This window comes from Trichechus manatus, unplaced genomic scaffold (assembly GCF_000243295.1).
Source record: "Trichechus manatus latirostris isolate Lorelei unplaced genomic scaffold, TriManLat1.0 scaffold00121, whole genome shotgun sequence".
In the NCBI taxonomy this organism is placed as follows: Eukaryota; Metazoa; Chordata; class Mammalia; order Sirenia; family Trichechidae; genus Trichechus; species Trichechus manatus.
Genome location: NW_004444057.1, coordinates 726,478 through 740,911, shown reverse-complemented (window position 1 = coordinate 740,911; position 14,434 = coordinate 726,478). Strand labels below are relative to the sequence as shown.

At 39.9% G+C, this 14,434-nt stretch overlaps 1 protein-coding gene across 8 annotated transcripts in view; it reads right to left on the bottom strand.

Moving 5' to 3' along the window:
- Positions 1-14,434, bottom strand: part of SNCAIP (synuclein alpha interacting protein) — a 163,763-nt gene that overhangs the window by 54,069 nt on the left and 95,260 nt on the right. For all 8 annotated transcript variants that reach the window (XM_004384273.2, XM_004384272.2, XM_012557828.1 and 5 more), the window contains one exon: positions 8,873-8,945. In XM_004384273.2, the coding sequence (XP_004384330.1) occupies positions 8,873-8,945 (73 nt within the window). The remainder of the gene's footprint in view (positions 1-8,872; positions 8,946-14,434) is intronic.

Sequence of the window (14,434 nt, the reverse complement as noted above, 5' to 3'; positions counted from 1 at the left end):
ATAGAGAACAGCTGAAGGGACCTACTAAGTAGAACAGCTTGAGAAGGCCTCATCAAGGATGTGATACTTAAGCCAAGGCCTGAGGGCTGAGAAGAAGCGTATTATGTGATGATCTGGGGGAAAATACAGGAGAAAACTAATTTTGTGAAGATCTGGATAGAAGGAAACACGTTCACAAATACCCAAAGCAGAAGACAATTTGGCTGGTTCTGTAGCTCTTTTGGCTGGAACAGAGTGAGACAGGGTGAATGTTACAGAAGATGAAGTTGGGGAAGGTCTCAGGGGCCAGCACATCTGGGGATCTTATTGGCCACAACAAAGAGTTTTGTTTCCAGTTTAACTGAAATGGGGGTATCATTGGAAAGTTTTCACAGAGGAGTGAAATGATAGGCTTTCCATTTCAAAATATTTCCTTCTGCCTACTCCGTGGGAAATGGATTATTCCTGGGGTGGGCAAGAATTGGTCTTGGGAAAAGAAGTGATAAGACTAATTAGGAGGACACTGATTCAGATGAAACATACAGGTGGACAGGTTTAGGTGTGGCCATGGAGATGGAGGGAAGTGGACAGGTAGAGATATATTTTGAGGATAGAATACTCAGGACCTGGTGATGGATTAGGAGTCCCTGGGTGGTGCAAATAAATGGTCAAGTGCCCAGCTACTAACTGTATTCACCCACAGAAACCTCGAAAGAATGGCCTGGCGATCTACCTCCAAAAGATCATAGCCACTGAAAACCCTACAGAGAGTGGTTCTACTCTAAAACATGTGGAGTTGCCGTGAGTCGGAATTGACTCAATGGCAACTGGTTTGAGATTTTTGGTGATAACTTAGTGTGGGGTTTGAGGGAGAGGGAGAATTCTGGCTTCAGTAACTGAATGGATGCTGGTGCTATTTACTGAGCGGGGAGTCTAGTAGAATCACACTGGGGAGGGGAATTCAAGAATCCTTCTTCAGAATTCTAAGAGACATCTAATGAAGATATCGGGTGGGGGGGGGCAGCTGGAGTGCTGAGGAGAGTAGCAGCAGCATACAGATGGTACTTGAAGCCATGAGAATGGATGAGACACCGATTTAGACTTAGAGATTGAGAAGCGAGAGGGTCCTATAACTAGGCCCACTTGAATATTTAAAGGTCAAGCAGAGAAAGAGGAGGAGTCAGCATAGAAGACTAAGATGCAGTCTGAGCCGTAAGAGAAAAACAAGGAGAGAGGTGATATCACATGGCCAAGAGGGGATTGCTTCCAGAAACAAGTGGTCAATGGTCTCAAATAATGCTTGGAAGTCAAGAAAGATGAGAATGTCAAAATGTCAATGGATTTGACATAATGGAAGGTGTAACCTCACCTATAGAGGTAGAAGCCATACTAGAGATCCTTAGGGGTGAATAAGAGGTGGAGGATTGGAGACAGTGTTTCCATAACTCTTTTTTAAAAAGCTTGGTTCTAAAGAGAAACTGCTAGAGGGGATTTTGTTTGTTTTTTGAGATTTGAGATAATTAGAGAGTATTTGTTATTATGAGGGTAATGACTCCTTAGAGAGGAAAAGACTGATGATGCAGATGAAAGAGGAGATAACTGAGGGATCCGGGTGTCAAACTCAAACGAAAAGAAGCAAAATACCAGCTGTTCCATATCCCAGTTATGACACAAAGCCCAAAGCAGCAAGGTTTCCTTTCTCCTCATCACACATTTATTCATCCATTCATACCTCAAGTTTCTCATCCTTCCTTACTGCAGTTTTCCTCGAACTCATTCTATTGAGAGAAGGTTTCTCTACAGTTTTGAAGATGGGAAAGAGGAGACTGAGTCCCTTCCCCTGGGTTTTCTCTCTTTCTAAAGCTGTCTTGTCCCTGACTTCCTTTTTCTTTTAAAAATAATTTTATTGGGGTAAAAATACATATAACCAAATTTTTGCCATTTTAAGTGTACAATTCAGCGACATTAATTAGGCTCACCACGTTGCGCAACCATCACTACTAACCATTTCCAAAAGTTTTTCACCACCTCAGGAAAAAACTTAGCACCCTTTAAACAATAGCTCCTCATTTCCCCCTCCTCCCAGCCCCTGGTAACCACTAATAAACTTGGGTCTCTACGCATTTACCTATTCTAGAAATTTCATGTAAGTGGAAGCATGCAATATTTGTCCTTTTGTTTTTGACTTTTTCCACTTGGGCTAATGTTTTCAAGGTCCATACATGTATGTATGTATCAGAAGTTCATTTCTGTTTATAGTTGAATAATATCCCATTGTATGTATGTACCACATTTTGTTCATCCATTCATCTGTTGATGGACATCCTGACTTTCTTTTTTCTACACTGCCATTAATCTTTTATAAAATCAAGCAAGTGTGGCACTTATGGTTAAGCAAAAAGAAATTCTGAAGTAAAGAGAAGGAGTGAAGATACAATGTATTTAAATTCTACTACGTCCAGCCCGTTTCTTATTTTGACACCACCCAAGTTTTATTTTCAACTTTTCTAATGATCACTGCCCCAAACTGACTTACACCCTTCTTCTCAGAAACATAAGCAATGTGTTAACTGATTAAAGGTAGAGATGAACTCTCCCTTTGGACAGAGGGGGCAGCTCTACTTTTACGTGTAAGCCCTATGGTTCATTAAAAATGACAGCCACACACATTCTGAAAAAAGCAGGAGACAAAATTGTCCTCATACTATGATTACAACTATGCCCAAAAATATGCCTCAGGAAAAAATAAATACTAGAAAGAAATACAGTAATTTTGTTTTGGTGGCAGGACTAATTATAGCTTTTACTTTCCATTTTTTATAATAGATTATATCAACTATATAATTAAAATTATAATTTTGTTAAAGAAAAAAATTATTGGTTCCTTTATTTGGCTAACATCTTATGTAGATGTTTTACTATTTCTAAATTTTTGCCTGACTTAAATAAATGGCGATTCTTATCATTAATATTAGATTTTTTTGTTGCACCAGGTTGAAACATCCATTTTCTTGACTGAACTCTTGGAAAATGTGTTTTCCTATTCTTTGGAGTCCAGTTTATATTATATCTTGTGAAATGGATTAATCACCAGGCTTTTCAGTTTCAACTGCCATACCAACCTTCTTTTTCATGCTTTTAGCATTAAACCTTAATAAAAATTGAAAACAGGAGGTTTATATATTTAGAATCATCAGCTATGTCACAGCAATGTCTACAGGATAAATTTCATGTCGACTTACTATTTTTGGTGCTGGCAAAAATCCTTGGAAATCTTAGTAAACCATATATTTTATTTTCATAGGTTCAGGGTTTGTCACATAATTTGCATGCAGAGAGACTAAAAATATAGCAATTTTGCAATGCTTTTAAATACACATCCAAAATGACCTTTACCAGATATCAAGTTTAAAAAGCATGGTTTTCCTACACCCATTACCATACAAGTATTTTATGTTATTTAGGTATTCAAATTATTTTAGAATCTATTCCCAGACACATCACAGGGTCATATGCTACCATTACATAATTGAATTTTCTAACCTCAGAGTTTAGATGCAAAGCTGGATTAATATTTATCTGCCTTCTTTCATAAGAAAATTGTACAATGAGCTTAGCAGATACAAATTTCGAAAGAATCACAAGACATTTAAAGCACTGTGACTTGAAGAAATGTGAATTTGAATGTCCAATTAAAAAAAAAACTCAAAGTCAATGAAATCGAATGTGCTTTGATTTGAATACCATATGTCTACATAACTTATTTTTAGTTCACACTGGGAGAAAACCATTGAGCAGAGTTCACACTCACTGTCTTGTGCTGTCCTCCTTTCCTTTATGAGAAGCAGGGATTAAGCAGAGAATATATGCCAATTTTTCATAAAGAACTTTCTTTTTTAGGTGCAAATTTTTCACACATATCTTCCTTTGCTTCTAACCTACACCCTTATACTACGAGCCACACGTGGTTCCTTCAACTTCATAGGCGCTCTGGAGACAGCAGAGCCGGTTTCAAATCTACTTGTTAGTTCCAGGCAGGGCTTAAAACTGGTTCATTTTGGTTCGAACCCCTGCTGAGAATTTGCATTTCTAACAAGTTCCCTGGAAGTTATATATAAAAATCACCTGGGGATCTTGTTAAACTGTAGATTCTGATTCAGTATATCTGGGGTGGAAATGCAAATTCTCAGCAGGGGTTCAAACCAGAAGGAACCAGTTTAAAGCCCTGGCTCTAGGACCATGGGCTAACTGTTTACCCTCTGTGAGCCTCTTTCCTCATCAGCAGAATGGGCATAATAAAGGTCCTCTCTCAGAGAGTTATTCTGAGGATAATACGGTTTATAGAGAACCTGGCATAATGCCTGGTACACCGGACACTTAAGAAATAACCCTGAAACCTCAGCAGCACTAGTGCAGCTCCAAGCATAGGCAGAGTTTGTGCTCAGGCTTCCAGCTCCTAGTTCTTCACCTCCCTCCCACCTTTATAGTGTCTACAGTGCCTTCACATTTCCTTCCCTTCAAAACCTCCTTTCTCACGAAAATTTGAAATCTAATCATATGCGATGTAAATGATGGAGAACAGTTCAAAATGTTATACCTGTCAGTGGAAAATATACTTCTCAACAGGGATCAAAGTCTTCAGTTAAAGGAAGGGCATTCCATGGGCGAACACTGGGCATCAGTGAGCTTATGAAAGGTGTTAAGGACACTGCCCTCAGGCCTCTTACAACACTTTGTCATTTGCCATTTTTGAAGCCCCCTAATGGCACTGGCCCAGGGTTCAGGGATGAAGGGAGATGAGTCCTGGGCTCTATGTCTCATAGAGGGACTCATAAGGGTCCCAGTCAGGGTTCATTTCACATGCCTGCTCCTCTCAGCACACTTGGAAACAAGCAGAAAGGGCATGCATGAGTCTTGTCTTTGTAGCCCACAGCAGAAGGCAGCAGAGGTGTGTGACAAATCCTGGGACTGCTCTGGGGGCTGACAGGTCCTGACTGGACCACACGTGGAGTGACCTTAAAAGAGGGATGCTAGTAAACTGCAGTGCATCTGGAGAGAGTAAGAAGACTGAACAGGATACGGAAAGACAGGACCAAGAGCCAGTGCTACTTCCAAACAGTCAGCGGCACTCTTGCCCAGGAACAACTGTATTTCTTCACTATGGTTCCAAAGGAAGAACCAAGATCAGTGAGGGGAAATTTGAGGACACTGATTTTGGCTGAACAAAATAACTAACCTATATAGATGGGCTGCCTCATGAGACAGTGAGTTTTCTGTCACTGAAGTGAGCAAGAACAGGCTGGATGACCCCATGGGGGGGATGATAAGGATCACCACCTTTACAGATCTGGGGGACTTTGAACTATGTGATTTTTTTAAACCCTTTTTAAAACTTTTTATTTATTTGTAAATAACTTTTAAACTTTTCATTTGGAAATACATTTATAGAATAGTTGTGAAAATAAAAATAGGACAAAGAACACCCATATATCTTTCATCCACATTCATCTATTGTCAATGTGTTATCATTTTGTTTTATTTGGACTTTCTTGCTTGCATACTCTCTCTCAGACTAGATAATTTTTAAGGTCCCTTCTCTTACTGAGAGTTGTGATTCTACACACTGAGAGGCCTCTTTTCAGGTAACAGGATTTTAGGTAGATTGGAATTCTGTTGGTAGTACTCTTTACTACACTTAGCATAACATCTGAACTCTGATCACGAGGCACTGGTCCCTGTAGAACCTGGCCCCGCCCACCTCCCTGACCTCATGTCCTACCACTTCTCAGTGTTCTCCATGCTGTAGCTACATTGCTTTTCTTTTTCTTCCTCATATATAGTAAGCTCATTCCTGGCTCAGGGATTTTGCATTTGCTAGTTTCCCTGCTTTCAACACTCTTCTCCTGGCTTTCACATGGCTGGGTCCTGCTCATATTCCCTGAGCCTCCATATCCTCTACCAACTCCCACATGTTACTCTATCACATTATCTCATTTCACCTCTTATCACTATTTGAAGTGATCTCATTTACCTATGTGTTTTCTAGCCTTTCGTCTGTCATTCCCATTAGAATCTAAGCTCCATGAAAGCAGGGACCTTGGCTGTCTTATTCTTTATAATGTCCTCAGTGCCTGAAAGAGAGAACACTCAACAAATACTTGTTGAATGAACAAAATAAAAGAACCAACAGGTCTAAGAACATTCTGTCAAAGATTTTTAATGAAAGGAAGTATGTTAACATTTGAAAACCTACATAAAATAGTACTTAACATAGTCTAGAAAACTGAAGAGAAATGTCTTTATTTGGTGGGGGCATATTCTAAGTGATAGGAGGTTTGGGGAAAAGTTTCCCCAGAGGGTGCCCCATCCAAAAGAAGATGGGGAGTCTTCTCAGTCAACGTGCCTCTGTGCCATTTGTTTGAAAAGATTACCATAAAGATGGAAATCTGCAAACACTCCTGAAGCAAAGCCCTCCTAGGTGTTTGGTACAAGAAGGACAGGTCTTATTTATGTATGTGGATACCCATGAGAATGCCTCAACTCTTTTAGGTACTGGCTCTGAAAACTTCACCATGCTGAGAAGATGTCTTTCAAATGAGCCCACAGATAATTCTATGGCAATGTTGTGGAGAGATGGATTTTTTTTCACATGTTCCTTCTAGGATCATTCTTGCTCCATCAACAAGTGGTTTACCAGCTTCTAACTGTCCATTGAATTGGAGGTCTATATGGTATTCTTTTAAGAGGCCTGCGTCTTTTCCTCATACAGCCATTTTCTGGTCTAACTACTGCTGATTACCTTGACCAAGGGTCTTTGCTCTGGGTGAAGTTTAAAAGCTTCTGAACTTGAAATGTGCCTCCTCCTCAACCACAGAAGAAATGTCTGACATCAGACTATGGAAGTGGCTAAAAGTCATAAGATCTGGAGAAAATTGAATGAACTAGGCAGCAGAAAAAATTATTTTCAAAAGCTTCTGTTTATTCTAATATGGTCAGCAGGAGTAGCTACTGAACAGAGAAAAGAAATTTATTACTTAAACAATGAAGGAAAATGCTGATTTAAACATTTTTTAAAGAATAATATACCTTAACATTAAATTATCACTGCTAAGTCTAGCTATCTGAGAGGTAGTACTTGTAGTGGATAGAGAATGAACTCTAGAGGCAGACTTTTTGTGTTTTGAATCCAAGCTCTGTAACTTAACTGCTGTGTGACCCTGGGCAAGATACTTAACTGTTCTCTGCTCTATGCCTCAGTTCCCCCATCTATAATATGAAGATTATAACAGTACTTAGCTCATAGAGATTTTAGGATTAACTGGGATAATGTATATGAAGTGCTTACAATGGTACCTAACACATTAGGCTCTACTGAGATGTTTGCTATTATTATTTCTTCTCTCTCACTCCCCATCTCTAATTAAAGAAAAAGAAAATTTTATATTTGTAAAGTACCTTCTAATACCTCACCTAATTTTGATCCTAACAACAACCTGGTGACATTGGTAGAACAGATTTCTTCTTTATTTTACAGATAATTAGTCACAGGATCAAGGTCATGTAGCCGACAGATGGCTGAACCCTATCTCGCACCCAGGTCTTCAGACTCTGAACCTGGTGACATCTCCACTGCCCTCTGCTGCCTGTGTCACTGATTGCAGTCAGACGTTCAACTTTGAAATAGGTGATACCTTTTAAAGAGACTCATTTTTATAAGCCTCTCAGCCAAAAGCCTCTATTAGACCCTACAGAAACTAGAGTGTTTTGGGAATAAAAAATATAAAAAAACAAAAAACCCAAAGGTAAGTGAAAACTTTTATTTGAATTTAAAACCATCTTCTGTGATGTTTCTGACCCAAACACTGAATGAAGGATTACTTTCACTCACAAAAAGACACAGAGATAACAAACCTGAAGACTAATTATTTTGGCCTGTCTCATCTAAGCAAAATGTCAAAAGAAAACAAACGGTCCAGGGGAAAAGAAAATCAGCTTTGTAAAAGTCCTTTCAGTTAGAAAGACCTAGAATTCTAGTAGCCATATAGGTAAGGCCCATCTATTTATTTTCAATTGAGGATCATCTTCAGTCTCTGCCACCCATCGTTCTCAGGATTCTCGTTACTATTAGAGGAAGTCCAGCTTTGGCAAGGTTAATCGTGATGCTTTAAGGTAATTACTAGGAAAAAATAATAAACATCATTTTATAGTTTGGTATCTTTCCCATCAATATCCTCTTTTATTTTTATTTTTGCCCATCACAGAGAGAAAAGCAGAGAGGCTTAATTTGATTTACAGAGGGAAAAACAACCTTAAATATACTTTTTTTGTCAGAGGAGTGGGGGGGGGGTACAAGGAGAAAAGGTCAACCAGCTGGTTTTCATCTATATGCCATAATTCTCTGTTTAGTTTACACTATTAAACTCCAAAGCTTCGCTTTAATCTTAACTGTTACAGTATGCCTTATTGCAGACTCTATCATGTCGCATCCCTGATAGGGTTTCAGACTTTGGCAAAGTACCATCCCCCAAGCTGGTCCTTGCCATATGGGTAGTAAATGTATCCAACATTTTTTCATTGGCGCCTGCATCATTATGTTTTGTCACCAATGGTTTCTTGGGTTTTCAGTAAATTGCTGCATATACTGTGGTTTGGAGCTGCCAAGATGATCTCCTACATTTATTTGTATACAGCCGAGTCCTCATTAGGGCCTCCCTGTCCTGTTATCCTTGGGTAGATGACCTAACATCTGTTTGTTGAGGGCAGGAGTGAGTAGAGAAGCCATAAAGGAAAAAGAAAACAGAAAGCAGGAGCAACCAATATAAGGAGAAACAGCTTTCAGGGGTTCTCACACTCTAACTCAGGACAAGGAGGCAAGGAGAGGAGCGAAACCCACCTGATCTGTCTTCGTTTTGGGAATCACATCTTCGGCACAGTTCTGGGATGGTCTTGAGGGATGTGACTGAATACTAAATGGGAAGCCAGAGGAGAAAGGGTATAAAATAATACGTTAAAATAAGATTAAACTATATACACTCAAATTGTCCAGAAAATAAAACCACAAGAAGTGATACTTAAATACAACATGTATATCTAGAAAGCCTATTGAACTCTACCCTAAATGGGTTAGTGGTGATCGGGCCCCATCATAAACTCTTACCCACAGCATCTAAGCAGGTGGAGTTTAAAAGAGGTCTGGGTCAGCCTCTCTTTAACAAGCAAGGTGGGGTGAGGCTAGCAGACTTTCCATCTCCTATCACTTCCACTACCTGTGGAAGACAGAAGAATTGAGTTTCCGAAAGAGGGCCATAGTATTTCCATTCAGAATTCTAAGAGTCAGTCTAAGTGTGAAAAGCCAAGTGGACGAATACCCAGCTTTCTGCAATGCCCAGGGCAGTTGGGAGACCTACCTGTGCCTGTTCTGATCACACTATCTGAAAGTCCCCAGCGGTGCCACCTGCCACAGACTTTACTGTGTGGCATCTGTGACCTCCATGGGAAAAACTAGGGTAATGTCATAAATGGCAAGAGACGCATGGTTCTGGGTTTGAAAGCTCATCTGTTTCATATATAGATTAATCTGAATGGCAAGAAATCACCTTCCAGTCTCAGTCCCAGCACGAACTCAGGGGCTGGCTATCAGCATAACAAATTATGACATAAAGGGGAATAAAATCAGAAGAGCTAAAACAAATGTAAAATCAATAGCTATGATTCATGGGGATTCGTCTGATGGCAATCAATCTGTCTTTAGGGAAGGGTTTTTCAAAACAAAATAAATAGGATGGAGTCTTTTTTTAATCAAAGGACAAGGCAAGCACTGTCTTCAATCACATTTGCACTTTAATTCATAAAATACAGCTTCCTAAAAATACTTTGCTCTGTACTTCTAAGACCAACGTTCTTATACGTGAACAAGCACAAATCTGAATTACTTCACTGTTACACAATTTTGGGGAGTGGAGAAAAAAAGATTTAATCTAAAAGAAAAATGATCATGGGAAACTCATTAGGACTATTCTAGCATTACAAGTGAGGAATGTGTAATTAGGACACATTTTTCAATGCGAAGTGTACTTTAGTTAGGTTGATATTGACAGATAAAGCAAAGCATCCACACTGAGACCCATCAGTGCTTTCCACACTATACCAGACAGCAAGACAGAGGGAGGTGCATTTGTAGCTACTGTCAGTTTGCCAACTGCATGGCACAAACAAATTAAATTTCAAGTACTTGCAAGTGAAAAATGAAATCGCAAATGACCAATTAGAGAAATTACTCTTACCTGTCTGATGCAATAGCATCTTGTTTTTGTTGGCCATTCCTCAGAGACTACAGGTGTGTTAGCAAATCCATTCACACACTCAGAGGGAGGGATCACTGCCTCTTAAACCAAAAATGAACTTTAAGGTTTATTTCCTTATACATTATGGTCTTTGGGGGTTGGGGGTAACTGTACAGAAGGCATTTTTCTTGTTACTAATAAGGTACTTTATGTTTCTTGCCAAGTACAAGCTCTCTAAGGAATCTGGTAGCTTCACGAGACCAGCTGGTACAGGTTAAATAATTACACAGTCTGTAATTCAATTAAAATTGGGCCTTTTGTTTTCGGTGGCCATGTGCCCCATAAAGCACCTTTAAGCAAAGTCTTCTCTCTCTTTTAAATTGGTTTTTCTTCTAAGGCAAAATTTTGGGGAGAAAGGAAATTTAAGATTGACTATGTTTAAACACCAAAAACCAAAACCGTTGCCATTGAGTCGATTCCGACTCATCATGACCCTATAAGGACAGAGTAGAACTGCCCCAAATAGTTTCCAAGAAGCGCCTAGTGGAATAGAACTGCTGACCTTTTGGCAAGCAGCTGTAGCTCTTAACCACTACGCCACCAGGGTTTCCTCATGTTTAAATACAGTTAATGATAAATTCAATTTAAGTCTTTCTCACTAGACTTAATGATATCTATTTGATTAAACTGGATGAGCTGTTATCTGCATTTCCAAGCACATGCATCAGAACTGCATGTGCCTGGAACCTCCCACCTCAAAGTCAGACATGTCAGAGTATCTATTGAATCATTAGCCATAGCTTCGACTCTTCCTATGAGACATCAAAGATCCACAGTGTAAATGAGTTTTAATTTAATGGGGTTTAAATTAGAACAACACAGGCTGCTGCTGGCATGGGGACTGAGTCCCAGGCAGAGACTGTGCCTAGCTGAGCCCCGCCCAATGCCCCTAATCTACATCACATGTGGTTTTGCTGCTCTCCATCCAGGGTCACATAGGAAGCCACTACATACATCTTAACTCTTTGGAAATAATGACCTTGCAGAAAAAGTCATGTGCTGCTCCTGGTAATGGAAGTAAAAAGTGCAGAAATCTAAGAGAAGGATGATGTGTAGCCAGAAATTTGAAGTTTTGGATACTTTTAAGGGTGGATGGAATGTCGAACTTGGCAGTGACTCCAATCTACCCTGTGAACAAATCCACCCTTCTTTATAAAGACACAAGAAAAATGCAATTTGTGAATTTGTACAAACACTGATCTTTGGAGGGAATACAAAGCTTAGGGGGATGCTGTAAAGATAGTTAAGTTGTGATGTAAGGAGATGTATAAGAAACACAATTCACACAACTAACATGCAAAAATATTTTTCTATTTTGCCAAGTTGGGAATGAACAAACGACCCAGGAAGACTCCTTTGCAAAAGCGCATTTTGCTACCATCTGGGACCCGAAAGAGGAGGTTTCTCAGGCCTTCATCCCAGTTCACGGACAGATGGCCTTTTATAAGGAGCTACCAGATCACCAATCCACCTCTTTCTCAGGACAATGCCAACTCCCAGGGCCCAATCATAACTAAGGCCTAATGCATCCTCCCTCGCCTTTGTATTCTGTTCCCTTGATTCTTATTAACTTTGGATGATCAGAGAGGAGAGGGGGCTTGCAGTTGGTTGAGAAGTATTATACTTCCAGTTTTTGTTGCCCTACTTAATTGCTTTTCTAAAAATTACCCACTTCCCTGTGAAAATAGCCTTTTTAACCCAAACTTCTTTTCCTAGGCCCTGCACTAGGTTGCTTTGGCTTCATCAGTGTCCCTGTGCATCCAGTTTAGCTCCTCTTCTGTTCCTTTATCCTGAGTTAATGTGTTTAGCTGCTAACTGAAAGGCTGGTGGTTCGAGTCCACCCAGATGTGCCTCAAACAAAGGCCTGGTGATCTACTTCTGAAAAAGCAGCCACTGAAAACCCTATGCAACACAGTTCTACCTGGACACACATAGGCTCACCATGAATCGGAACTTACTCATCAGCAACTGGTTTTTAACTGGTTCTGTTCTTTTATACTGTGGTCTCCTTGTCTGGACCGCCTTCCTCTAGCCATGCAACACCATTGTTCCTCAAGGCCAGCCTTCTCCATGAAACCATGGCTGATTGCTTCAGCCCTTACTGAGTGCTCTCTTTTCTGTCCTGGATGGAATCCTGTTCTGTCTTGTGCTCTATAGTCTTAGTCTTGGCTCGAACAAGCTCTTGAAGGCAAGAATGGTATCTTTGACTTATACATATGCTGGGTATACAGTTAGTGACTGATTAACTGTTTGACAAATATACCAAAATGTAGCACACATCTGACTAATCCCTTGTCACAGTATTATAGATTTTCAAAGGAGCTCTTTCATGTTTAGGTGGAAAGTGGGAATATCCTCCAAGCCTCCACACTGCCACTGGAATTGATTAGCTTTCTAAAATGAAAATTTGACTGAGGTGCTTCTCTGTTTCAGATCCTTCAGTGGCTCTGCACAGCCTACAGAAGACAGGCCTTAGCATGGCACTTGAAGCCTCCATGAGTTCAGCGTCATCTCTCACCATTGCCCACTTCTCTTTTCATGTGGCTGCAATACCAAATTTCTTGTGGTTTCTTACCTATGTTTCACCTTTATACATGCTATTCCATCTACCTGGCATGCCATTCCTTCCATTACATTAGGCAAATGCTTTTAATCCTTCAAATTTTGCCTGGGTATCATCTCTATGACCCTCCAAGATGGAAGTAACGTCAGCTTTCAAAGTGTGGTTTCCAGACCAGCGACATCAACACCACCTAGAACTTGCTAGGAACTCTGAGTGTGGGTCCAGCAAGCTTTGTTTTCACAAGCCATCCAGGTGATTCTGATGCATCCATCAATCTGATGTGTCATCTATATGTTTACATAAATGCTTTCTCTGCTTCCTGAGGGAATGGACAATGTTTTATTTACCTAGGATACTAGGAATTTGTTGAACTGAAATGAGTTCCTGTAAGTAACTCATGATTTTAGTGGCAATAATAACAACAGCTAATATTCGTATAGTGCTAATCTTCTCAGGGAGCTCTGGTGGCACAGTGGTTAAAAGCTTGGCTGCTAACCAAAAGACTGGCAGTTCGAATCCCCCAGCCACTCCTTGGAAACCCTATGGGGCAGCTCTACTCTGTCCTATTGGGTTGCTATGGGTTGGAATTGAATCAACGACAATGTGTTTGGTTTTTTTGTTTTTTAATCTCTTAGAAAAAAGAAAACCCATAAGTACAACTCTGGCAATGCAATCATGGTAAACTTAAAAAAGAAAGCTTCAAATACATTAATAGTACTAGTGTTGACTGATGCCTTAGTCTTTTGTATAAAGAACAATGGATTTGGAACCAGAAGCTGTGGATTCAAGTCTCATCTCTGACATTTACTAACTGTGGCTTTGGACAAATAAAGCGTTTACTATTTCTGGGCTTTAATTTCCTTACCTGTAAAACATAGACAATTATACGAGATAATGTATGTAAAGTCATTTTGCAAACTGTAAAGTGGTGTTAAATGTTGTAATTTCTCCTCTCTAACCTGTATTCCATGTGTCTCCCATAGCACCACCTCCTCATTTTCTCTTCTGTCATGATTTTAAGCTCAGCAGACTAAAATATGAGACCTAATGAGGCAGGAAGACAGGGACTGAGCTGGGACTGAAAAGGAAAGATAGTTCAGCCTATCTCAGCAGGTTATTTTGGCTGATCTTTGTTCTTTTCTAACCCAAGAGAGTTTGTGGCCAAAGGATGACACTGAAACTTAGCTTCACAAACTGTATAGTGTCGATATGACAACACAAGACAACCCTATACATCCCAGCCTAAGCCAGTCAGTTTTGTCACCCTGCCATGCAAAATAGTTTGATCACGCACGGGATTCATAAGAACAGCATATGATTTCTATGAGAGCTATGGGAATCTTTGACCACCCTAGGTATTGTTCAAGACTGAAAAGTTTTGGCCCTTATTCCTGAGAACTGGAGCCATCTGGGTGAACAAGCAGACATTACTCAAATGGTAATGAGCCACGGAAAATGAAGGGGCTAAAATCTCAAGCACCTTTTCAAGCTGGAGACTTTTAATCAACTAAGGTCCCATTAGGTTTCCAAAAGAAACAATTAACCCAGT